General features: G+C 52.1%; 1 protein-coding gene and 5 non-coding genes across 6 annotated transcripts; 4 read left to right on the top strand and 2 right to left on the bottom strand.

Moving 5' to 3' along the window:
• The first annotated feature begins 6,934 nt into the window (after positions 1–6,934).
• TRNAR-UCG (transfer RNA arginine (anticodon UCG)) lies at positions 6,935–7,007 on the top strand. Its single transcript has one exon. It is a non-coding gene; the product is annotated as a tRNA-Arg (tRNA).
• Positions 7,008–7,289: 282 nt separating this feature from the next.
• TRNAR-CCU (transfer RNA arginine (anticodon CCU)) lies at positions 7,290–7,362 on the top strand. Its single transcript has one exon. It is a non-coding gene; the product is annotated as a tRNA-Arg (tRNA).
• Positions 7,363–10,890: 3,528 nt separating this feature from the next.
• On the top strand, positions 10,891–10,963 carry TRNAR-UCG (transfer RNA arginine (anticodon UCG)). The gene has a single exon. It is a non-coding gene; the product is annotated as a tRNA-Arg (tRNA).
• Positions 10,964–11,908: 945 nt separating this feature from the next.
• TRNAR-CCU (transfer RNA arginine (anticodon CCU)) lies at positions 11,909–11,981 on the top strand. The gene has a single exon. It is a non-coding gene; the product is annotated as a tRNA-Arg (tRNA).
• Positions 11,982–13,121: 1,140 nt separating this feature from the next.
• TRNAR-UCU (transfer RNA arginine (anticodon UCU)) lies at positions 13,122–13,194 on the bottom strand. Its single transcript has one exon. It is a non-coding gene; the product is annotated as a tRNA-Arg (tRNA).
• Positions 13,195–14,335: 1,141 nt separating this feature from the next.
• On the bottom strand, positions 14,336–17,712 carry MRPL58 (mitochondrial ribosomal protein L58). The gene is made up of 6 exons (XM_054393929.1): positions 17,557–17,712; positions 17,203–17,236; positions 16,903–16,962; positions 15,129–15,211; positions 14,854–15,023; positions 14,336–14,558 (listed from the first exon to the last, which is right to left on the bottom strand). Exons 1-6 carry the CDS (start codon positions 17,710–17,712, stop codon positions 14,474–14,476), a joined length of 588 nt encoding a protein of 195 aa, XP_054249904.1. The 3' UTR covers positions 14,336–14,473.
• Between the last annotated feature and the right edge of the window lie 8,018 nt (positions 17,713–25,730).

The following is a 25,730-nucleotide window of genomic DNA, read 5'->3' as shown; positions in this document are numbered from 1 at the left end:
TCACCAATTTCATTCCCCTTCTCAACCCACTCCAGCACCTCAATATCCTCCTTGCAGTGAGGGGAACTCACAGAAAGGACAGTAGAAACACTCCAGACTTGCATTGTTTTATTTAACTATCTGAGGTGGGTTTCTTAAACACTTTTCCCCCAAATGGAAACACCTCCAGAAGAGCAGAGGGGTGTTACCTTCTGTTTCTGTTGGTCCTGTTTGTGGTAGGAATTTCAGACAGACAGAATGAAGGTGACCTCCCCAAATCTCACTGTTGTGTTACTCAGATCTCTTGCTAGCCCACAGAGTGCTTTAAGAACCTCCATTGTTCTACTCACTGGAGTACAAAGCACCAAACATGCAGATCTCTTACCCTGTGGGTTTGGGGTGTTGGTTTTATTTAGCAACTGAAACAACTGCAGCAGGAGAAAAGTTGCAGTGGAGGGGTTAGAAGCAATGCACTGGAGAAGAGCTGAACTACACTGCACAGAGCTGGTCTCTAGCTGCTCCATTTTATATAAATAACAGTGAAAAATGCCAAGGAGAGGAAGAGGTGAGTGTAGAGAAGCACCTTCTCCAGAACTGGAAAAAATGGGCCCTGCAGCAGCCAGCAGGGCTGGGCTGGCTGCCCTTGCTCCTGGGCTGCCTTGGGCAGGTTCAGCAGGTTGGTGCCTTCCTTGGTGAGGTTGGGAGTGGTCTGCTTGTTGGCTTTCATCACCAGCTCAGCACGTGTGTCTGCAAAGAGCACACATTGGTATGGGGGAGGTTGGAGGGCAGCTACCACAACTGACCCTGCCTGGGCCACTGGTTGCCCTCAGGACCCCCACCCTTGCTCAAACCAACCTGCAGTGCATTGCACCAAACCTGTTTCAGAGGTTAGGGGTTGCTTTACCTTGCAGGAAGCTTCTGAGAACTTTGTCTGAGCGTAGGTATTTGTGCTGCTGGTGCAAGAGGAAGAAGGTATCTAACACAGCCATGATCATGAGCAGGAAGGTGCCCAAGAAGAAGACCACTGCAGAACAATATGGAAAGAGAGGAAGGCCTTGATAGTTGGCATTATTTTCTTGAATGTAATCCTGTCTGCATTCAGGTAACCTGTTCTGACCCCAGAGCTTGGTTGTTCATGACCTCATTGTTCATGACCATGCTCATGAAACACCTCAAGAACTTCCTTGGGGTTGGTACCTGTGTAAAACTTGGGGTTTATTCAATACAGATGGTTACCTATTACAGGTGGTTTGTTGGAGGAAGTTGGGAGGATGTCATTGAGAATCACAGCAAACATGGAGCTGCCAAGGATGATGGCAATCTGGAAACTGATTTTCTCCTCGAGGGAGCTGGGTCCAAACAGCACAGCCATATCCAGCAGATACAGGGCACAGGTTGGGAGGATCAGGTTCAAAACATACAGAGTGGGTCGTCTCTCCATGGAAATCTGTTGAAGAAGATGGGCAAAATGTGAGCAGGTGATGGCTTACTGAGATGGGCAAATGCTTGAGCCCTAGTAGAGAAAACCAGCTTGTTTCATACTACTTCTGGTTGCAAATGAGAGCATGAAAGTACTGCCATACCATATAGGTGACCACATTAAATTTTTCGTCATTGACTGCTTCTAGGTATTCAGCGATGCTGAGGTTGGTGAACTTCCATTCTCCATCATTTAGGAAGTAACTGTGGCTGGCTGTCATCATCTCAGCTGGTGTCTGTCTTGTCTTCATGATCAGGTCTGTTACTGCTTGGGCAGCAGGTAGAGGAGGAGAGAAGTTGGCAGATTGTAGGTATTTATTAGAGACCTGTTATTTCCTTCCCCTTTCCCTCCCAACCAAGGCTGTGTGCAGAAAGGGAAAGGCAATGTTTCCTACACTGCTGGGTTTTTTATTTTTAGCTCATCAGAGTGAAATTAAAAAGGATTTTGGTGAAGAGTCTTGGCTGAATCTCTGGGAATGTGGATCTGAGGGGAAATCCTGGTGAGTTAAGGGAGTTGTCCTTTGCAGATAGGAGCTGGAGGGTCTTATGTCACCTCTGTTTATTTTTCAACCCTTCCTGTTGGGATGATTCACAGTTTCAAAGAATCAGAATAGTTTGGGTTGGAAGGGACCTTAAAGATCATCTAGTTCCAACACCCCCCCAGTCATTGACAGGGATGCTCTCTACTAGAACAGATTTCTGACTACAGTTTGGCTCCCTGAAGCTATCCTTGTCTTCCTCTAGTTTCCATGACTTTCAGTTATATTTAAAGATCTGCAGGCCTGCAAAATTGCTTGTGAACAAGTAGCCTTGTTGCAGGAAGCCTCCTAAGTCTCCTGGGTTGCAGAGAGAAGTCCCTAGGGATATTTGCCATAGAGCATCCAGATGCTTCTAGAGATGTTGCTGGGAAATGTGCCAAAACTAAAGGACGTTTTCCCTGGTGTTTCATGACCTCAGGGGGACCCAGGAGTTAGGCAGGGTCCAGCTCAGCTGTGCCTTCTACAAATGTACCCCAGCTGTGGCAAAACTCAGTTTGCTGCTGTACCTGGGTACAGGAATGAAGCTATGCTCAAGTTGCATGTCTGGGTGTCAAAAGGGAACTTGAAGATCCTCAAGCTGCAGGTTACGGTAACCTGGAAGGCCTGGGTGAAGTTGAAGATGCCATTGTGCAGGACATCCACATACTCCAAGCTTGGGTTTTGTCCATTCACTCTGGAGGAAACACAAGTGGTGAGTGAGTGAGCCCCAAGATGCTGCAATGCTCCTCAACCCCACAGACACTTGGACTTTCAGCATCCTTCTGGGGGAGCTCTGTCCTGTCACCCAGCCACGGGATGCAGCAGTGAGGAGGGGAACCCTGGGGCTTGAAGGGCTGGTGAGTGCCTCTGCACTGAGGTTTGTAGTAGCTCTGCACCTCTGAAGGAAACTCCTTCCTCTCCCCACTCTGCTTCCCACTCTCACCTGGGCAGAGGCTGCTTGCTGGCTCTGCTGTGCTGCAGAGCTGCCTCTCCTCTTTGGCCCCTGCCACAAGAGCTGCTGGTGGTGGTCACCCCTGGGTCAGACCCCCAGTGCTCTGTCCTGTACCTTACAGCAAGCTGCAAAGGGGCATTTCAGTCCATGACACTGCTGGGCTCTGCTGCTTCCTCAGCTTTAGCTTCAGCCCAGATGGGGCATGTTTGGAGAGAGCCACAAAGTGCTTTGTATAAACCACAGTCAGCATTAATCTCAATTATGAGGTTCTTGGTTCCAGAGAGCTCATGGGAACAACTTTTAACCATATTAAGTTAATGCCATTTCCTACAATAGTATCACAGAATGTTTTGGCCTGGAAGGGTCCTTTAAAGTCCAGTGAGGGGAGACATCTGCAACTAGAGCAGGTTGCTGAGAGCCCCAAACTATCTGACTTGGAATAGTTCCAGGGATGGAGCATCTCCCACCCCTCTAGGCAAGCTGGGCCACTGTCTCACCACTCTCAGTATAAAACATTTCTTCCTTCTCTCCAGTCTGAATCTCCCTCTTTTTGTTCCAAACCGTGTCACAACAAGCCCTGCTCAAAAGGCTTTTTGCCTCAATTGTGTTTCTCTTAAGCCAGTGGAATAGAAAGGAAAGAGGAACCTACCTCTCTACAATGAAGATGGGGGGAGACCAATATGTTTCTGTGGGCAGAATAACCTTGGTAATGTTACAGAAATCCTGTGGGTCCCAGGTTGCAAAAGTGTTTTTCCACTCCTGGAAGAAGAAGTTGCAGGAGAGAAATGAGTGCTGGGCTCAGCCATCATGCTGGGCATCACACTCTGAGGGGACTTACCAGGTTCAACACAAAGTAAAAAGTGACTGTCTGGAGCTTCTCGACCTGGAGAAACCAAAGGGAAGATATTCAGCTGATTTTCTTATGCACATCCAATGCAGAGCCCAGAAGCTCTCCCCTGGTGCTCTTGCAGTGGACAGCAGAGATTGCAGACACTCAGCTCAGGAAGAGAGCTGCAGGATCTTGGTCCTACAGCTAAAGAGTGGGAGCATAGGGTCCAGTGGTTTGAAAAACAGTAGATTACTGTAAACACTTACATAGCAGTGCCCTGCAAATGTTTTGCTCAGTTCAGGCACTGCTCAGGGTTGGTTTTAGAGCCTGCTCTGAAACAGGCTGTTCGTCTGAACCTGCCTCTGAACTTTTTTTCTGGAAGTAGCTGGGAGAAAATACTCCTAATCCTCCAAAAAGGCTTTCAACCAGCAGAAATATGAAGAAGTGGAAGGGGCTAATTCTCATCCTCGTGGCCTTTCTGGCTCCACCCTGCCTAGCAGAAGGCTCAGACCTGAAACTAGCAATTTCCCAGGAGTTTTGGGTCCTTACCACAGAGAGAATAGCCACCAGCACAAAATCCATCTTCACTTCCACAGGCTTCTCTAGGTCTGTCTTGGGCAGTATGTGTGGGTGCAGCTTGCTGTAAGAGGAGATGTTCAGGTATTCAACAACATCGTAGTAGGTGCAGGCATACTTTGGAGCAGCCCTTGCTAGAAAAGGGAAAAATCCACTTGAATCAGAAAAGGATCAGGCAAGATCTCAACCTGTGTGAGAGAGATGTACCAAAAGAGAAAGGCATGCAGCTGTGGGCATCAAAACAGGATCACAGGATCAGAGGATGTCAGGGGTTGGAAGGGACCTCCGAAGATCAAGTCCAACCCCCCAGCCAGAGCAGGACCATAGAATCCAGCACAGGTCACACAGGAAGACATCCAGATGGGGCTTGAAAGTCTCCAGAGAAGGAGACTCCACAACCCCTCCGGGGAGCCTGTTCCAGTGCTCTGTGACTCTCCCAGTGAAGAAGTTCCTCCTCATGTTGAGGTGGAACCTCCTGTGCTGTAGTTTCTATCCATTGCCCCTTGTCCTATCACAGGGTGCAACTGAGCAGAACCTGTCCCCTCCCTCTTGACCCCCAGCCTTCATATATTTATAAACATTCATTAAATCCCCTCTCAGTCCTCTCTTCTCCAGACTAAAAAGTCCCAGGGATCTCAGCCTCTCCCCACAGGGCACATGCCCCAGTCCCTTAATCATCCTGGTAGCTCTCCATTGGGCTCTCTCCAGCAGATCCCTGTCCCTCCTGAACTGGGGAGCCCAAAACTGGACACAATATTCCAGGTGTGGCCTCACCAGGGCGGAGCGGAGCAGAGCAGAGGGGTGAATTCCTCCTCAAAGCTTTTCTATCCTTTCAGGACTTACCTGTCCCAAAAGAAAAGGTGAGGATAGCTATAAAAGCTCTCAGCATCATCTCCTGCTCCCAGACCAGGAGGGCAGTGGTAGTATGTGAGTTGTGAACGGTTCCAGGATGCGTCAGTTGTTATGTGGACTTTGGTTTGATGTTTATTAATGAGGGATGGGTATGTTGTAAACAGAAGCCAGGCTTTTTATGTACTTATTTGCATTGGGAGGAAGAAATTGCTAATGGTTTGATGCACTCAGCTGGCTCTTGGGAGCAGCCTTTAGCTGTGGTAAAGGAAAAATGAAGGTCATTAAAAGAAGAAAAAAAAAATCTGGCAGTTTGAGAGAAAGGAAAAGAAAGGGCCCAGCTCCACAAAGAAAAGGCAAGGAGCCAGAGACACTCAGAAGCAAATCTTGTTTCATTTGCAGAGCTGAAATTCTGCTGCAACCCCACTGAAACGGAACAGGAATTAGTGTCTGTGTGACCTGAGGGGGGACAGAGAAGAGGCTGCTCTCCTTTGAGTCCTGTCCTGCTCTCTGTCCTACAGCAGCCCAGGCTGTAGGCATTAGAGCATCTGCTCATTTCTGTGCCCCCATTCCCCAAAGCACTGAGCCTTTCATACACACACTGATTTTCTGTTTCTGATCTCCCATGCTCTCGAGGTTCTTCTCCAAGTCTTCTCAGGTGACAGCCTCAGAGATATTTTTTTTTTTTTTCTTCACATCTCCATCTGTGTTTGCCTCAGCCACCCTCCTCTCCACCGCTGCCTCTGTTGTGATTCTGGCAACACCTCCAGGTGAGCAGCCCAATTCTTGTGTGCTTGAAAGTCCCATCCTGCTGGGACATTATAGATAGCCTCTGGTTGTGTTTGAGTTACAAGGTGAGAAGAGTATGGGACATGAATCAGATATAAGGGGCATGAATCAGATATAAGGGGCATGAGGAGGAGCTGGGGTGGCCTCTGTGCTGGGACTTGTGGCTGTGATGGTTGCAGAGCTCATAGAGGTGGGGGACAGTGTCACTAGAGGTGAGACAACATTGAACCCCCAGAATGGTGCCAGAGGTGGCTTGGCCTCCAGCAGTGCCTTACATCTACCAGCAGCTGGTGGGATGTGAGAACAGAGCAGCTGTGAATCTGTCCTGTTGCTCTGCAAACCTTTGGTACCCACTGTGTCCTGTTGCACAGTTTCTCAGCTCCAGTGCATGCTCTGTGCAATGTCCCTCCTGCAGCAGCTCACTGTGTGGGACAGGAGAGGGATGGAGTCCAGACCAGCATGAAACTTGTAAGGCTGGATGAGGCAATGGGATGACTTTGATGCTCGGTAAGAGCTCACACTGTGCAGCACCCTGCTTCTGCCTCTGGTGTCACTGCTCTGGACCCACTTCAGCAGTCCCAACTCCAGCGCAGCCGGTCAGTCCCACGCTTGATTTCCCCAAGGCCACAGAGAGTCCTTCACCCGCCCCGCCCCATGTCCTCCTGCGTCCCGCCGTGCCCCCAGTCCCAGGCTGCCGCAGCGCAGCACTAGAGCCCCGCTGTCGGGAGCTCTAGTGAGACCAGGGGGCGGGTGGAGAATACTGGGGGCTAGCCGCTGCCGGGGCTCCGGTGGGCCCGGGGTGAGGGATGCTGGGGGCTGGCCGCTGCTGGGGGTGTCGGTGGGACCCGGGGCCGGTGAAGGGATGCTGGGGGCTGGCCGCTGCCGGGACTCCAGTGGGCCTGGGGTCGGGTGGGTGATGCCGGGGGCTGGGAGCAGCGCTGGGGGGGTTGCACCACCGGCAGTGACCGCGTGGCCTAATGGATAAGGCGTCTGACTTCGGATCAGAAGATTGAGGGTTCGAGTCCCTTCGTGGTCGGCTGTTTTTCGCCCCCACTTTTAAACCCGCTTCAGCTTTTCTCAGCTCCCCCTTCGCGCCTCTTCCCCTCTAAGGCTGGAGACACAACACAGCCTCAGGTTTGCTGCCGTATCCCCACCCCTGCAGCTCCCGGCAGAGCACAGCTCCGCTCCAGGTTCCCCCAGACCCCGGTTCATTCCCGCACGGCTCAGCCCCGGGGCCACGCTGCCCCCTCCCCAGCTCCCTGTTCCCGGGTACCAGGCTCGGGGCCGTCCCCGCGGGCCGGGACGCGCGCCCTGCGCAGCCCCAGTGGCCTAATGGATAAGGCACTGGCCTCCTAAGCCAGGGATTGTGGGTTCGAGTCCCATCTGGGGTGAGTCCCCTCGCCTTTTGCCGTTGGCCGCCCTGTTTGCCTGCTCTTTCTCCCCTTTTAGTGCCTCAGCCCCGCTCGGCATGTCTCTCTTCCTCCTCCTCCTCTTCCTGCTGCTTCTTCCCGGTGGGTGCTGGCTGTAGCTGCTCTCTGAGAAGGTGTTCCACAGAATCCCAGCATGATGGGGTTTAGAAGGGACCTCGGGACACGATCCAGTCCAACGCCCCTCTATAGCAGGGTCACCCACAGCAGCTTGCCCAGGATGACAATGTCCACGTGGGTTTGGAATCTCTCCAGAGAAGGAGACTCCACGACCTCTCCCGGCTCAACAGCCCCAGGTCTCTCAGCCTTTCCTCCTCACAGAGATGCTCCAGGGCCCTCAGCATCTTCGTAGCCCTCTGCTGGACTCTGTCCAGTAGTTTCCTGTCTCTCTCGAACTGGGAGCCAGAACTGGACACAATACTCCAGATGCAGCCTCACCAGGGCAGAGTTGGTGGGGAGGAAAATCCTCATCCATCCCCAGTAGTGGATATCAGCTGAGGAGGTTAATGCACAGGGAGAACTCTGCTGAATATGGATTTGGGAGCGCAGCTGATAGAGACAGAGCTTGCAGAGGGAGAGAGTGAAAAGAGATATTGAGGTGGTCCACAACATGCATTCTGGGATGTCATGATCCCCATGGCAGCTCCAGGCTTGCTCACTGTGCCAACAACTGCTGTACATGAGATGTACACAATGCTGTATGGATGATGTGGTTCTCTGCTCCCCACTTAGATCTCTTGGAAAAAGGGAAGCCATGAGGAGCAGCTACAAACTGTCCCAGTCTGTGGTGCAGTGATAGGTACTTGATCCATCCAGTCATGAGGTCCTGGCTTGAGTGAGGTTGTTGCTTTTGCTTTGGGACCTGTTATGAAAGGATGGGGTTTGGAAGTTTGTTGATGAAAGGATGGGGTTTGGAAGTTTGTTGATGAAAGGATGGTTCTGGCTAGAGCTTAGGACATTCCAAGATGTTCCAGAGTATGCAAAATCAGAGCAGTTAAAGCTGTGCATTTAGCCTTGCCTGAGCAGAGCTGGGTCTGTGTTGGGTCAGGACCAAGCAGAGAATTTCAGCTTCATTTCTCTACCCCCTGTATCATCATCACCCCCAGGTGAAAGCCAATGGATGCTGGGGGATGATTACCTTGCAGGTGATAAGCAAATCTCATCCCAGAGGAGGACAAGCTCTAATGGGAAGGAAGCTTTATTCCTACACCAGAAACCACATCTCCATGAGGGGCAAGTGGTTGGGGTCATGCAGTTTGGCTGTTGTACCCTGGGGCCAGAGTTCTCCACATAAGTACCTTTGGGATGATGCCCTCTCAGGTTTGTTGCATTAAATGCTGCTTGGAGGGTCTTTTCCTGTGGAGATAATGGATTTTAAGAGGCAGTTGTGGTCAGAGTGATGTCACACAAGTAAAGCTTCAAGTGAAGGTTTTTACTAAGCATTTTTTCCTTCTTAGGTGTGACAGGAAATGACTTTGCTGCCTGGAAAGCAGCAAACCTGCTAAAGCCCTGGGCACTGAACCGCTGGCAGGCGCAGGTAGCTGAGCTGGAGGTCCCTGTGCTGCTCAGCAAACCCTGCCTGCTCCAGAGACTGAGGAAAGAGCCTAAAGGAGGGTCTCCAGTCTGAGATTACTTGGAACTAGTTGACTTCCACCTATTTGAATGACCAGCGTCAGGGCTGTGATTGAATGCATAGCCAGAGAACTTTTTTTGCAACCTCTTGCAATTTGGGATAGAATCAGGTGGCTCTTGGGGGTGTTTGATCACTTGGCTTTGTCTAGGCAGCATTTTCTTTGTATGTCCTGGAGATGGGAAGTCCTGGTGGCAGCATCTTGGGGGGAGTCTGTGCTGGTTCACTGCCTGGTCTGAGGAACTTCAGCAGTAATGGCTTTGCTTAGGCTCCTCTCCACCCTCTGAAATATTGAACCTCAGGCAGAAGAAGGCTCAACTTGCTGCTACTCCTGAGCAGAAGTGTCTTTGCTGGCTGGTTGATGAGAACCAGCATGGAGAGAGGGATGAAAACAGCCCTGAAGGAAATGCTGCAGTGCCACATGGCTTTCCAAAGGCTGCAAATTCCCTGGTGCTGGGCAAGAGCAGGTAATGGCTGCCAGCAACAAGGAGCTCCCTGCAGCCTTGCCTTCACTCTGAGGTGACACCCTGGGGGCCATGTCCCACCTCACAATGATTAACTTGGCCATTAAGAGCTGGGACTCTTGACCCTCACTTCATAGTCAGGCACCAGACCTGCCTGGCCATGCCATCTCCATCACACATTTAGCTTGGTGCTGCTCACCTGTTTCCCCCATTCACACCTGCCTCTCCTTATCTTGACACCACTTGGGTTTGTGCTCTACATCCCTTTGTGTCCTCCACTTTTTGGTGAGCTCCCTGGGCACCAGGGTGGACAGAGCTGGGGCAGCTGCTCTAGGTCATTTGCTGGCTGCTGCCACCTGCCATGCTGGGCAGCTTTGCACCCCCACAGAAGCACAAATGCTCTTCTCATGCAGCCCTTTCTCTTCAGCATATCTCTGCTCAGCTCTTGCTTGATGGACAGAAAGAGAACGTTAGTTGAAGCTGAGATGAATGTACCTCAGGAACCAGCATGTCCCCAAAACCTCCCATGGCTGCAGAAGAACTTAAAATACCTTCCTGCCCTGCAGCAGGATTCAGGAAGCTCTTTTTTAAGGATTGGATGAGAACTGTGAGTTTGGGGGAGCAGCCAAACACACTGGGAGGAGAATGCTGGAGGTCTTCTTGATAATCAACAGCAGCTTAATGAGGCTTGTGGTGGTTCTCTTGTGTCACACTATTGTGCTGTAGTGATGCTGTGTTACAGAAGGTGCCTGTCACCAGCAGCTCATTGACACTGTGACCATCACACTGAATGCTGTCACAGGAAAGAATGAATTGCCTCCAGGGTCCCAGAAGTCCCAATCCTTCCTCCTTCCCTGGTAATGACCAACCCTGGGATTCAAAAGCTCCTTTTTGCCTGCTCCTTCCTCCACAGCCTTGGCTGGACATGATGGTCTTGGCTTTGCCTTTCTGTGGTGATGTGTTGGGGAAGGCCTGGTCTTGCCTGACCCCAGAGCACCCCAGGTGCTGTGTGTTGGGTGTGTCTCCTGGGTGGGGTCAGCTCTTTGCTTTTGGGTTACTTTTGTGTTCTCAGTTGCTGGTGTCCTCAGTGTCACGGCTTGAGCAGTGTGCGGTGAGGCTGGTGGCAGGAGGGGAGTTTTACTGCTCGCTTCTGCATGCCACTATCTCCATCAGCACATATGGGGTAAGATGAACCTGGCTGGGGGGGCAGTCTACAATGACCTTGTGGCATTGAGGGTCCCCCCCTGCTCACCTCAATTGCCGGTGCTGGGCCCAGAAGAGACAACTCCAGTCCCAGGAGGGGTGGCAATATAGGTGATGTGCAAGGGGTGGCAGGGATGCCCCCCAGGATATTCCCCCCCCGGTGTGTGTTACTGTCCCCCAAGCCCACTTGTGGGGGACCACGTGGCCTAATGGATAAGGCGTCTGACTTCGGATCAGAAGATTGAGGGTTCGAGTCCCTTCGTGGTTGTTTTAAAGCCATGAGAGATCCTCCACCTGTTTAATTTCCCGGTGGGTAGGGTAGGCGCGATCCGAGGATAGCAGTGGGGCACAGCCGGAGGCATTGCGCCCGTGCTGGGGATGTTTTTGGGGTGGGATCTATCCTGCAAGTCCTTGGGGATCTCTTGCCTGGGTGGGGAGGGGTTTGGGTATTTATGCCCCGGGGCCGTTTTCCGTGCCAGGGCAGCAGCTCCCGGAGGTGAAGGTGAACGGGAGCCCCTCCGCGGTGCACGGGGGCTCACAGCCGGGGCTGTGTGAGGGGAGGGGAACCCCATACCTTCGCCCTTCCTGTTGCTTCTGCGAGGAGCTGGGGTACGAAAAATACACCTCCTCCCCATATGGGACTCGAACTTAATGTCCCCGGCTCAGCAGAGCTGCGCTTTATCCGTTAGGCCACTAGGACAGCACAAGAACCACCCCCTCCCCTCCCCCCACCTCTCTCATCCGTATTTTCCGCAGGGTCCGGAGCGAACGGCCCCTTGTTGGGGAGGAGGGCAAGGAAGTGGGGTGGGGGTGGGGGTCTTATTGCATCGAAACCGGGCCGTGGCCAGCGACAACTCCTGCGGCAGCGCGGGGTGAGGCATCGCGGGGGGAACCGTGCCCTGCACAAGGGTCCCCAATCCGGTCCCGCCTGTGTCTCCCCGCCTCCCGCTTCATTTCTGGGCTGTCATAGCGCTGGGGCTGCTCTGGACGGTTTTACTGGGCGCTGGTGGGAGAAGGGAGATCTGCGTGCCTTGGTGAGGACGGGGCTGCCTTGCTCTGGGGGGGGAGGGTGGGGGGCGGGGGGAGAAGGATGCTGAGTTCTGGAGAGCCCTTCCGGAGCTGCACAGGGTCTCCTGCTCATGCACCCAGCAGCCACGCTGCCTTCCGGCCATCAGAGAGTTAAGTTAAGGCACCAAAAGACTACAACTGTGTAGCCCCAGTGGCCTAATGGATAAGGCACTGGCCTCCTAAGCCAGGGATTGTGGGTTCGAGTCCCATCTGGGGTGACTCTTTTCCGCTCCGCGGGTGTCCCAGCCGAGAGGTTCGCTAGGCGGGGAAGAGGATTCTATGCCTCATGAGACGCCCTGGGCCGTGGCTCAGCCATCTGGATGTGCCTTGGAGTGGGGTTTGGTAGAGGTGTGACTGGTAGCACCGTGGAATGTGATTTTAATCTCATCTTCTCTAAGCGGGGGAAACCTGATGGTGGCTTTTCAGTGCTTAAGGAGGACAATCAGGAAAGATGGGGACAGACTTTTTAGCCTGGCTTGTTGTGACCAGACAAGGGGTGATGGTTGGAAACTAGAAGAGGAAGATTCAGACTAGAAAGAAAGATTTTTTTTTTTTTTTTTTTTTTTTTTTTTTTTACACTGAGGGTAGTAAGCCTGGGCTGCCCAGGGAGGTGGTAGATGCCCCATCCCTGGCACCATTCCAGGTCAGGTTGGTCAGAGCTCTGAGCAACCTGCTCCAGTAGCAGATGTCCCTTCTGACTGCAGGGAGGTGGACTGGATGACCTTTAAAAGTCACTTCGAACCCAAACCAGTCTCTGGTTCTATGATAACCCTGGTGGTGTGTGTTGGCACCAAGGTTTTAAGCAAAATTTAGACAATCTTACTCTAAAAATCTGGAGACAGGAACCTGAGCAGCAGGAGATAGATGTCTGTGAAACCTGGTCATGGGAGGTCTCAGCTGTTGCTGCCCCAACTGATGTTCTTGTGATGACTGTTCAGTGTCAGATATGTTTGAAGCACTGACATCTCCCTTGCTAGTAAGAGCCAGGGCACAGCATGGAGCTGCAGACCCCTTTGTGAGCGTAGGAGCTGGCAGCCACCCCTCTCCTGCACAGAAAAGCTTTAGGAAGAATTTCGGCATGTGCAGAGGTGGAGGTGGTCAGCCTGAGGTGGAGTGTCCTGGGAGGGATGTCAAGATGACTGTTCTGGGGAGGATGTCGGATGTCAACTCTCTGTAGATGTAAGCACTGATCTGCGCTGTGTAAGCACAGAGCTCCCAAGTCCCCCATTCTAAATGGTACTGGGCTGTAGCAGCAGAGGCCCCCACACCCCACTGCACCCCAGTTGCACTCCAGGGCCCAGCAGAGAGCCTTTTCCCCTTTTAATTGGGGTTTTGCCTAAAACAGAACCAGCTTTCCTCACCCCAGGTGGGACTCGAACCCACAATCCCTGACTTAGAAGGCCAGTGCCTTATCCATTAGGCCACTGGGGCCCCACGAGGAGGTGAAAAAAGGGTAATTTTGGGATCTTGGAGACACCCCCACCCCCCCAGTGACCAAGTCGATGTTCTGTCTAAATGGGGCCTATCACTGGTAGATCTTTAAAACCCCTAGCCTTAAGGTTTTGGGGGTTCTACCACAAGGGCCAGAATCCTCTTGTACTGACAGGGTGATTTTTCTGCCTTTTAGCACTAACAGAGACCAGCTGCCTCCTGCCAAACTCCTGTTGTGGCTTTTGGGTCATTTAACACAATGTAGCGTGTCTTTTTGGTTAAGGGGAAAAAAAAAAAATCAACTAAAATGTAAAGAAAGTGTTTGGCATGGTGAATGCTCCAATCCCTGCTTTAGCTGTGTGGTTACAAGTGCTTTTTACTCTTCCTGGTCTCCCCCCCCAAATCTGCTGCTGCTTTTGTGTCCAGCAGCAGAGAGGGTGCTCCCCAGAGCAGAGGGCTGGATAAAGGACACAAAGAATTTAAAAATCAATTCAAATCAGCTGACTAAAATCTGCATGTTTAGCTTCTCTCAGACAAAAATGGCATTGTTGAGGCTGCACCTTGAATACTGGGTTCAGTTTGGGCCCCTCAATACAAGAGACACTGAGGTGGTGGAGTGTGTCCAGAGAAGGGCAACAGAGCTGGTGAAGGGTCTGGAGAAAAGGGTGGTGAGGAGCAGCTGAGGGAGCTGGGAGTGTTTAGTCTGGAGAGGAGGAGGCTGAGGGGAGACCTCATTGCTCTCTACAACTCCCTGAAAAGAGGTTGGAGGAACGAGGTGTTTGGTCTCTTTTCCCAAGTAACAAGAGATAGGAGAAGAGGAAACGGCCTGAAATTGTGCCAGGGGAGGCTCAGGTTGGATGTAAGGAAAAGATTCTTTGCTGCAAGAGTGGTCAGGGATTGGAAGAGGCTGCCCAGGGAGTTGGTGGAGTCACCATCCCTGGAAGTGTTCAAGAAACCTGTGGACATGGGACTTGGGGCCATGGTTTAGTGGCCATGGTGGTGTTAGGTTGATGATTGGACTCAATGATCTTGTAGGTCTTCTCCGGCCAAAACAATTCTATAATTCAATTCTATGGCTCTATAAAGAGCCATTCATCTGCAAAACAACTGACAGGCTGTCACGACGTATCATTAGCTTCCACAGAAGAAGTTAAGTGTTTTTATTTACACTTTCAGACTGTTTCTATTCAATATGGCTCAGGAGTTTAGCATCACCTACAGCTGCCAGTGCCACTGCTTCAGAAAGGTGGTGTGCCAAGGGCTTGGCTCTCTGCTGCTCTCAGTCAAAGTCAGCCTTCCTGCTCTGTTTTATACTTGAGTGTATCTTCTTCTGACGTAGTCGTTCACGGTTCATTTTTTCCACCCTAAGACAAAAGATCCTTTAGGGTACAGAGAAAACATTCCAATGTTCAGTTTTAAGCACTGTTACAAGGCAGACTCCATGAGCTGACAAGTGTCCACAGACAGACCAAAGAATCCTTGTTTTTGCAATTAAAAACCAAAGCAGTTAAAATCTAATGGATCAGTGATCAGGAAAGAAGGAAGAAATAAGGAAGTGCAATTTAGTACCAAGGAGACTGTTTGAAGATGCTGCACTAAACTAAATCATGTAACATCATAGGTCTGAATCCACCTCAAAGGCCATTTCAGTAGAGTTACCTTTCTATGAGCTTCTCTGTAGTCTCCTTTGATACCACCTTGGGCTTCTCAGTTGCCTCTGTCACCATGGTTCTGATCTTCTCCAAACAGATCGCCAGATTCCTCATCTGGTAGCGGCTCTCTTCAGAGTTCACAATCAGCTCACCAGCTCGGTTAATCTTATTCCTGTGCTAAAGAGGGGGAAACGTGAGGGGAGCACTGAAACCACATGGAACTTCTGATGTTCTGTCTGAGCTGCTGACAGTTAGAGCATGGCTGGAAGTGGGGCTGGTTACCATCAATGCCATTTTTTCTCTCGTAGCTTCTGGAATCCAGTCTGCTGATGCCAGGTGGAACCGAACCTCTGCTTTGCTGTTCACTGTGGGGAAAAACAGCATCTTTTATTTTCAGTGCAATGACTTGCCTTCCTGAGCTGATTCAGTCTGTTCACTGCTGGCTTGGAACACAGGATGCTCTCAGTAGTAATTTCCTTCTTCTTACAGAATCATAGAATTGTTAGGGATGGAAGGGATCTCAAGGATCATCCAGTTCCAACCCCGCTGCTATGGGCAGGGACACCTCACACTAGATCAGGTTGCTCAGAGCCACATCCAGCCTGACCTTAAAACCCTCCAGGGATGGGGCTTCCACCACTTCCCTGGGCAACCTATTCCAGCATCTCACCACCCTCATGGGGAAGAATTTCTTCCTAACATCCAATCTGAATCTACCCATTTCTAGTTTTGCTCCATTCCCCCTAGCCCTGTCACTATCTGACACCCTAAAAAGTCCCTCAACAGCTTTTATTGTAGCCCCCTTCAGATACTGGAAGGCCACAAGAAGGTCTCCTCAGAGCCTTCTCTTCTCCAGACTGAACCACCCTACCTCTCCCAGTCTGTCTCCACAGGAGAGGAGCTCCAGTCCTCTGATCATCCTCATGGCCCTTCTTTGGACACATTCCAGCACGTCCACATCCTTCTTGGAATAGGGGCTTCAGAACTGGATGCAGTATTCCAGGTGGGGTCTCACCAGAGTGGAGTAGAGGGGGAGAATCACCTCCCTCAACCTGCTGGCTATGCTTCTATTTTTACACGACAAAATATAAGCTCTTATGGACACTCTGCCATGGTATTTGCCTTTATGAACACCACAAGACCTATTGCTGTTGCCAGTCACTACCTTATTTTTAAATGGCAATGGCAGAACAGGAAATATTTTTAGTTTGTTTGAATTAAGCTGAGAATTTATGGTGCTGTGAAGTTTCAGAATCCAGTTGGCTTGTTGTATGTTGGACCAAGGGAAACAGATCAGACGATGGTGGTGTTTCATGTGGCATGTGTAGCAGTAATGATCCCAGTAAGAGTGTTTCTAGGAGAATCCAATATATTACCACTGGTCTTGAGCCCTACCATAGAATCACAGACTGGTTTGGGTTGGAGGGACCTTGAAAGAGCATCTGGTTCAGGACCCTTGCAGTCAGCAGGGACATCTGCAACTAGAGCAGTTTGCTCAGAGCCACAAACAACCTGACCTGGAATAGTTTCAGGGGTGGGATATCTACCAGCTCTCAGAGCAACCTGGGCCATGATCTTGCCATCCTCAGTGTAAAAAAAACCTCATCCTTCTATCCAGGTGAAATCTCCATTTTTTAGTATGAAACTATTACCCCTTGTCCTATTAAAAGGCTGTTCCCATATGATTGGACCATTTAAGCACTGAAAGGCCACCAGAAAGTCTCACTGGAGCCTTCTCTTCTCCAAGCTGAACAAACTAAACTCTCTCAGCCTGGCCTCACAGCAGAGGTGCTCTAGCCCTTGGATCATTGTTGTGGCCTTCCCTGGATCGACTCCAACAGGTCCATATCTCTCCTGTGCTGAGGACTCCAAAAATGCATACAGGAGGACTCAGAAGTTGTGTTCAAATTTAGGATAATGGTAATGAAGAATTATCAGGCAGCTCTTTAACTTCAGGTTCTCAATATTTTGCCGCAAAGTACAGAGAAAAAACTGCAGACTGTGATTTTTTTTTTTTTTTTTTTTTTTTCCTTCCAAGGATGAACCTCTTCCTCACCTTTGTTGACATTCTGCCCACCCGGGCCACTGCTCCGGCAGTAGGTCACAGTCAGGCGATCTGTAAAAGAAGCCAGGCAGTGTGCTGAGCTGGAGAGATGTCCCCAGAAGGTGCTGCAGCCAGGAACGCGACTGGTCCAGGCTGCAGCACCCAGGCCTGAGGAATGCCTGTACCTCGGCGGTGGCCTCACCAGGACTCGGCTCTGTGTACTGAGCACGGGCTCGGCAGACCTGAGCCTGACCCACCTCCGGGCATTTAACCCGGAACCTTGGCGCGGGTCCGTTTTGCGGGGACACTCACCCATGGGGATGTCGAGGGTGGCCGCCTGCGTCTGCTCCTGGAACACACCGCGGGAGGCTCGCGTTAGGCGCCGGGGCGCCCACCGGCACCTGGGGCCCGTCCCTGAGACCCGGAGCTGCCTGGTCCCACCCAGCCACAGGTAACAAAATGGACCAAGCCCCGCCCCCTCTAACCTACGGCTAATCATAGGGCAAAACTATAGGACTAAGCTCCGCCCATCCCTGCCTCCATGTTAAGCCACACCCAACCCAACCCCTGCGCATTGTGCTGAGCCCCTCCCACGCCCACTCTCCCTGTCACTCAGGCGCCGCGCCCCGCCCCTCCTCCTCCTCCCCCACCCCCCGCTGTACTCACCGGGGTGCTGCGGGAGTCTTCCTGTCGGGGCGGGTACAGCTTATCGAGGCTGTAGATGCTGCGATACTCGGTCCCGGCGGCGGCTCGCTGCGAGAACCAGGCGGCGAGAAGCCCCAGCCGCGGCCGGCAGAGGCCCCGCAGCGTGTGCGCCGCCATCTTGGTTCCCGCGGTGCACCTCGGCCACGGCGTCCCCACGGAACCGGTGGCCGCGTGTTGCGTTCCGGGGCGGGACCTGTGCCGTGGGAGGACTGCGGGGTGAGCGGGGTTGGGATATGTAGGCTACACATATGTAGGGATATGTGGGGTCTGTGAAGCCTGTGGGCTCTGTGGGGTGTACGTGTGGTGATGCATGGGCTGTGGGGGGTGTATGGTGCCCGTGGAGTCCGGTCTCGGTGGGGGGATGTAGGGTCTGGGAGGTGGGAGGGGGTAGATGGGGTGCAGGGGTGTGTGTGGGATGTCCGGAGGGTACATGGGGGATGTCGGGTGGGAGGGGGTAGATGGGGTGCCAGGGGTGTGTGTGGGATGTCCGGAGGGTATATGGGGAATGTCGGGTGGGAGGGGGTAGATGGGGTGCCAGGGGTGTGTGGGGGATGTCCGGAGGGTACATGAGGGATGTGAGGTGGGAGGGGTTAGATGGGGTGCCAGGGGTGTGTGTGGGGGATGTCCGGAGGGTACATGGGGAATGTGAGGTGGGAGGGGGTAGATGGGGTGCCAGGGGTGTGTGTGGGATGTCTGGAGGGTATATGGGGGATGTGAGGTGGGAGGGGGTAGATGGGGTGCCAGGGGTGTGTGGGGGATGTCCGGAGGGTACATGAGGGATGTGAGGTGGGAGGGGTTAGATGGGGTGCCAGGGGTGTGTGTGGGGGATGTCCGGAGGGTACATGGGGGATGTGAGGTGGGAGGGGGTAGATGAGGTGCCAGGGGGGTGTGTGGGGGATGTCCGGAGGGTACATGGGGGATGTGGGGTCTGGGAGGGGGTAGATGGGATGCCAGGGGGGTGTGTAGGGGATGTCCGGAGGGTATATGGGGGATGTGAGGTGGGAGGGGGTAGATGGGGTGCCAGGGGTGTGTGTGGGATGTCTGGAGGGTACATGGGGAATGTGAGGTGGGAGGGGGTAGATGGGGTGCCAGGGGGGTGTGTGTGGGATGTCTGGAGGGTACATGGGGGATGTCGGGTGCTGAATGGGGGATGTGGGAAGTCTAGGGAGAGTATGGGATCTGGGGGGATGCTGAATAGGAGATTTAGAAAGTTTAGGGAGGGGATTTATGGGGTCTGGGGGGGGATGTAGGAAGTCTGGAGGGGTATATGGAGTATGGGGGGCGCTGAGTGGGGGCATGTAGGAGTCCTAGGGGGGTTCTTGTGTGGCACCATGGGTAGGATGTAGGAGGACTGGGGGACATATGGGCTCTGGGGTGCAGAGTGGGGGATGTGGGGGTTAGGGGCTCTGGGGTCAGTGGGTGCTGAGGCAGGGCCTGCTGTGGGGTGTGATGGGATGACTGGGAATGAGGATGCTGGGGTGAGGTGGTTGTGTGGAGCCCTGGTGTGACCTGTGAGGGAGGTGTGGTGTGGGCTGTGGGAGACCCTGGGGCAGGTACTAGGGGCTGGCTTGGGCAGGTTGTTTCTAGCTCCTTGTGATGCAGGCAGTGATGGGGACAGTGTGCTTCCCACCTGCACCCCACACCTTTGCGAGCTGAATGGTGACAGATGGGTGGAAAAGTGAAGATACCTCCAGCGTTTTTTATGTACTAATTTTTACACCTGGGATGCTTCAGCTTTCAGGTTTTTAACTGCTCAAGTGTAATAAAGTTATATCATTGTGTATTTCATTATTTATCTGGAATGCTGGTGTAGCAGCACCTGTGTGTTTCCAGGTCTGGAAGAGAGACACCAGAGGTGGATGAGGGATGTAGGGGGGAGTGAAGCACTTGTGGAAATCCTTCAGCTCTTATTCCTGTTGGAGCTGTCAGGCTGGCGTGACAAGAAGGGTGTGCATTCAGGAGGGGCAGGGATTGCTATTTCTGGCAGCAGAAAAATGCAGAGGCAGGGATGGGGCCGTTGTTTGCTCTGGTGTTTTGACAGGAGCTGACAATCTTTTGTTTCAAACTGGGGGTGAAGTCTAAATGGGTGTTTCAAAGCTGATGTAGAGATGACATGTGATGGAGGGTCTGGGCTGGGTCCCATCTAGATAATCAGCACAAAATCTGGGAAACTTATTCCTCACAAAGGGAGTAAGTCCTAAATATTGATGGTTGATCTGTGCTGCCTCTGGCTGAGCAGCACTTGCAGTCCAAGGAAGGGGGGCTCCTCACTTTGTTTTTATCAAATCTCTGTGTGCTGGGATGATTCTGCTCTGCTTCCCTCACCCAAACTTGGCTGAAAACAGAATACTTAAAGGAAAAAAAACCCCAGTACGTTCAGAGACAAACCATGCCATCTGGTGACCTTGATTTGTATCAGGGAACAGGTAAACGTTTGTGATTCGTAGCCAGAGGGGCAGGTAAAACATTCAAAGCAGGATGACTCATTTTACCAACTGTGGTCAAACATGTTCCTGTTGTTACTGTGCTGGTAACAGGCCAAGGACAGTGTCATTGGTGCACAGAGGGGCTGGGAAAGGAGCCTGGAGGTCACAGAGTTGAAACCAGAGCCACCTGAAAGGATGTTTCTCTGGTTTTGCTCCATTCCCATACTGTGGAGGTGGATGCAGATGGCCAGTGAGCCTTGGTAAGGAGCAGGGTGATCTCTGCTTGGATGGCAGGCAGGGCTTGGGATGGCCCAAGGAGAGCAAAGCTTTTGATATTTAAACTGGAGAGATGAACTGCCTCAGTATTGGTGCTGGCTTAGAGGGTGAGCTCAGCCCATTGAGTGATGGTGGTTGCTGGTGAGCTGTGAGGAGCCATTCCTGAGACATGATGCAAAAGCTGATGTGTCCCAGGAGCTGGTTGCTCCTTGTGTGAGTGAGGGCACAAACTGTTAATGTAAGAGCAAGTTGGGACTCTGAGAGACCTTCCAGAAGGTCTCAGCTCCTGTGAGAGAAGGAAGACTGCTGAATTAGAAAATGTCTTTCCCCATGAGAGTTAGAGCTCTGTAAAACTCTTGAATTTGTGCTTCAAGTGGTCCATTTGTGACGGTGGATGCTTCTCTGAAGGGTTTGTCAAACTGGTGGTAAAGTCAGAAGCCAGCCTAGGTCTGATGGAACTGCACTTGCCTGAATGTCATCTTTCAAATTCAGTGGAGACCAGAATTTTTGACAAGCTGTGCCCTTTATGGCTCTTAATGGTGTCAGCTGAATAGGGTCCTTGGTTTTGCCAAATCATTGTTTGCTGTGAGATTGTGCTCTAATTGCATGCAGTGTTTTTCTCTCTGCTTTGTCTCAGGGAGATGTGCTGTTAAATTACTGCTGCTCTCTATCAGGCCACTTTCTGTGGTTGCTTAATAACTTTCTTCTTCCCTTTAATAACTTTCTTCTCCCCTTTAATAACTTTCTTCTGCCCTCTTAATGGAGTTGTGTTGCTTTCCTTGGTGTTTCCAAAGCAGTTTGGAAAGTTTTGCTAGGAGCTTGGGATGAAAAGCCAAATATTGTTTTTTTTTTTCTTCCTTTGATCACTGAAAGCCTCACTCAAGAAAAAAAAAAAGATAAAAATCAAGTGACTTTGACTCACAGAGCCATCAGGACATGTATATATGGCCACTAATATTTTTGGACACAGAAAAGAAATGTTCTCAGCGCTCTGCTGAACAAACTGCTGAGCCATGGCAGCTGTTCCTTTGTTAAGCCAAAGACTAATAGAGTGTTCTTCACACACTCAGTCCTTTCTCAATGTGTGTGTTTTTTTTTTTTTCAAGACAGATCAAAACCAAAAATAACATTTGAATTGTGAGCTTGGAAATGGTATGGGGTTTACAGAGACTTTCAGAGCTGACAAAAGAAGTTTGGGGGGTTTCATTTTTTTATTTATTTATTTTTTAAATGGTGTGGCAAATGTTAGTAGTCCAAGTGCATAAAATGTGTGTTATATCAATAATGCAGCAGGAGAGTTCAGCATTTCCTCTCTGCTTTCTGCACAGGAGCCTGAAGCATTTTCTTGACCCAAATCATACATGGAAAAAAAAAATCAAAGAATTAACTCTTCTGCTGTTCTTAAAAGTCAAAAGAGCTAGGAAGAAAGTCTCAGCTTGGAGAATACTGATGTTGCTTTTTATCCAAGAAGAGAAGAAAGCATTGGGAAATGTATTTAAGTTGCTCTCCACTTAACTGTGCTGCTGATTCACACAGGATTGTTTAAAATGGGGAGGGGAGGGGAAGGGAGGAAAAGGGAGGGGAGAGGAAGGGAGGAAAGGGAAGGGGAGGGGAAGGGAAGGGAGAAAAAGGGAGGGGAGGGGAAGGGAGGAAAGGGAAGGGGAGGGGAAGGGAAGGGAGGAAAAGGGAGGGGAGGGGAAGGGAAGGGAGGAAAAGGGAGGGGAGGGGAAGGGAAGGGAGGAAAAGGGAGGGGAGGGGAAGGGAAGGGAGGAAAAGGGAGGGGAGGGGAAGGGAAGGGAGGAAAAGGGAGGGGAGGGGAAGGGAGGAAAAGGGAGGGGAGGGGAAGGGAAGGGAGGAAAAGGGAGGGGAGGGGAAGGGAAGGGAGGAAAAGGGAGGGGAGGGGAAGGGAAGGGAGGAAAAGGGAGGGGAGGGGAAGGGAAGGGAGGAAAAGGGAGGGGAGGGGAGGGAAGGGAAGGGAGGAAAAGGGAGGGGAGGGGAAGGGAAGGGAAGGGAGGAAAAGGGAGGGGAGGGGAAGGGAAGGGAAGGGAGGAAAAGGGAGGGGAGGGGAAGGGAAGGGAAGGGAGGAAAAGGGAGGGGAGGGGAAGGGAAGGGAAGGGAGGAAAAGGGAGGGGAGGGGAAGGGAAGGGAAGGGAGGAAAAGGGAGGGGAGGGGAGGGAAGGGAAGGGAGGAAAAGGGAGGGGAGGGGAAGGGAAGGGAAGGGAGGAAAAGGGAGGGGAGGGGAAGGGAAGGGAAGGGAGGAAAAGGGAGGGGAGGGGAAGGGAAGGGAAGGGAGGAAAAGGGAGGGGAGGGGAAGGGAAGGGAAGGGAGGAAAAGGGAGGGGAGGGGAAGGGAAGGGAAGGGAGGAAAAGGGAGGGGAGGGGAAGGGAAGGGAGGAAAAGGGAGGGGAGGGGAAGGGAAGGGAGGAAAAGGGAGGGGAGGGGAAGGGAAGGGAAGGGAGGAAAGGGGAGGGGAGGGGAAGGGAAGGGAAGGGAGGAAAAGGGAGGGGAGGGGAAGGGAAGGGAAGGGAGGAAAAGGGAGGGGAGGGGAAGGGAAGGGAAGGGAGGAAAAGGGAGGGGAGGGGAAGGGAAGGGAAGGGAAGGGAGGAAAAGGGAGGGGAGGGGAAGGAAGGGAAGGGAAGGGAGGAAAAGGGAGGGGAGGGGAAGGGAAGGGAGGAAAAGGGAGGGAAGGGAAGGGAAGGGAGGAAAAGGGAGGGGAGGGGAAGGGAAGGGAAGGGAGGAAAAGGGAGGGGAGGGGAAGGGAAGGGAAGGGAGGAAAAGGGAGGGGAGGGGAAGGGAAGGGAAGGGAGGAAAGGGAGGGGAGGGGAAGGGAAGGGAGGAAAAGGGAGGGGAGGGGAAGGGAAGGGAGGAAAAGGGAGGGGAGGGGAAGGGAAGGGAGGAAAAGGGAGGGGAGGGGAAGGGAAGGGAGGAAAAGGGAGGGGAGGGGAAGGGAAGGGAAGGGAGGAAAAGGGAGGGGAGGGGAAGGGAAGGGAAGGGAGGAAAAGGGAGGGGAGGGGAAGGGAAGGGAGGAAAAGGGAGGGGAGGGGAAGGGAAGGGAAGGGAGGAAAAGGGAGGGGAGGGGAAGGGAAGGGAAGGGAGGAAAAGGGAGGGGAGGGGAAGGGAAGGGAAGGGAGGAAAAGGGAGGGGAGGGGAAGGGAAGGGAAGGGAGGAAAAGGGAGGGGAGGGGAAGGGAAGGGAAGGGAGGAAAAGGGAGGGGAGGGGAAGGGAAGGGAAGGGAGGAAAAGGGAGGGGAGGGGAAGAGAAGGGAAGGGAGGAAAAGGGAGGGGAGGGGAAGGGAAGGGAAGGGAGGAAAAGGGAGGGGAGGGGAAGGGAAGGGAAGGGAGGAAAAGGGAGGGGAGGGGAAGGGAAGGGAAGGGAGGAAAAGGGAGGGGAGGGGAAGGGAAGGGAAGGGAGGAAAAGGGAGGGGAGGGGAAGGGAAGGGAAGGGAGGAAAAGGGAGGGGAGGGGAAGGGAAGGGAAGGGAGGAAAAGGGAGGGGAGGGGAAGGGAAGGGAAGGGAGGAAAAGGGAGGGGAGGGGAAGGGAAGGGAAGGGAGGAAAAGGGAGGGGAGGGGAAGGGAAGGGAAGGGAGGAAAAGGGAGGGGAAGGGAAGGGAAGGGAGGAAAAGGGAGGGGAAGGGAAGGGAAGGGAGGAAAAGGGAGGGGAGGGGAAGGGAAGGGAAGGGAGGAAAAGGGAGGGGAGGGGAAGGGAAGGGAAGGGAGGAAAAGGGAGGGGAGGGGAAGGGAAGGGAGGGGAAGGGAAAGAAGGAAAAGGGAAGGGAAGGAAGGAAAAGTGAGGGAAGGGGAAGGGAAGGGAAGGGAATCCTCTTCCCACACCTCTGCAGCAGCCAGACTGCAAGAGTAAACACTGGCTGACTTTAACCAAGGTTGCTTCAGCTATCTCCTGCTCCAAGTGCTGAACTAAGAGGGTGGTGAATGCTGTGAGAAAAATCAAGGAGGCTGCTTTGCTTGCTGTTGTTGTTTGGTTTTATTTATTTTCTTTTATTAGACAACTGCTTTCTGTTATAAATAAATAAGGCATGAAGGTTCTCCATACTGTTACAGAGCTGGTTGCCACAGTCCTGCCTATGACTCCTAATGCTTCTTGAGTTTGGGGCCATAGGGTGCCTGAAAATGCAGAGCGTGGAAGAGCAGAGGGGTTGGTGGTGGCTGCTTTGAGGAGACCTCTGGAGCGGGGCTGGTTTGGGCATTGCTCTCCTACCAACTTACCTCCATGGTACTCAGCTTAACAAGAGAGGGTCTTTTGGGGGTAGTTTTGCATCAATCCCTTGGTGAGTGAAAGAAAGGTAGCTCCTCTACCATCAAGGCCCTAGACTTGGAGGATAATTACATTTCAACAGTCTTCCCCTTCCAAAGCCACAGTCTCATTTCTTTACCTCAAAAATCCCAACTGTTTACCCAAGATTTTGGGATGTAAGCTGGTGAAAATAGAATCCAAATCTGGCCTAGATTTTCTCCAGGCAGGTATAGAATAGGTAGCTTAACACTGAACTGCTTCATTTTTATTGGATTTTTTTTTTTTTTGGTGGCTCAGTGCTCAGGGTGTTGCCTAAGCTGGAATGAAATGCTGCTTCTCTGCCTCTAACACCTGTCTGACCATAGGAAGGTCAACAGCTAGTTCATGAGAAATGGAAACTGGTGGTTCCTGAGACTGCAGTGGCCTTTTGGCTGCGCGTTTGCATGTCTGTGGGAGCAAAAGTGAGGGAGGTTTCCGTGCTGGAAAGTGAACTGGAACATGAGAGGAGACAGTGGCTCAGCCAAGAAGGGCTATTTTCAGCAGAAGGCTGAAATCTGTCCTCTTGACTGGGGAGATGCTCAGAGCAAAAGTGTGGGGCAATGTATGATTGGTGCTACTGCCAGGGCCGGAGGTCCTGATGCCACGCAAGTGTGATGCTCTGTCCTTTAGCTTGCATGCAAGTCACTGCTAGTCAGCCCTGCAAGCCCAAACAAGCTGTATTTGAGGTGTTTGCTCCAGTGGGGCAGTGACAACCTCTTGAAGAGCACAGCACAGAGGGCTGGTACCCAGACCATGAGATGAAAGCGTTGTCTCTGATACTGTAATAGCACTTCTCGTCTGGCTTATGGGAAAGCCCTGGTCATCAAGTTCCTTCCAGGCACAGTGCTTCCCCTGGGCTCAAAGAGTGGGGCTTGTTTAAAGAGAGAAAGTCCCATATGCCTACAAAGTCTGGAGAGTGTGGACTGAGATACTCCATGATCGTGATGAAGACAGAACAATCAGTTTGAACGTTTCTCTTCAAGTTTTTCCAGTTGCAACGAGCTTGCATTGTAAATAGCTGAAAAACCTGACTGCTAAGAGGATGGCTTAAACAGCAAGAACATACTGCCCTTTGGGGAAGGGGGAGGCGTGGATGGAAGTCTCTTGGGTTGCAAGCATAGGTTCTTAGCCATAAAACCAAAGA

This window comes from Indicator indicator, chromosome 29 (genome assembly GCF_027791375.1).
Source record: "Indicator indicator isolate 239-I01 chromosome 29, UM_Iind_1.1, whole genome shotgun sequence".
Classification (NCBI taxonomy): Eukaryota; Metazoa; Chordata; class Aves; order Piciformes; family Indicatoridae; genus Indicator; species Indicator indicator.
Note: the sequence above shows the minus strand (reverse complement) of the source record. Positions and strands in the feature narration are given on the sequence as shown.

Excerpts from the sequence above, each read along its gene's own strand:
- MRPL58 (XM_054393929.1), bottom strand. The coding sequence starts at position 17,712 with ATGGCGGCGCACACGCTGCGGGGCCTCTGCCGGCCGCGGCTGGGGCTT. Across the intron at positions 15,212-16,902 it reads TGGGCAGAATGTCAACAAAG|TGAACAGCAAAGCAGAGGTT; the intron begins GTGAGGAAGAGG and ends TTTTCCCCACAG. Across the intron at positions 14,559-14,853 it reads ACAGAGAAGCTCATAGAAAG|GGTGGAAAAAATGAACCGTG; the intron begins GTAACTCTACTG and ends CTTTTGTCTTAG.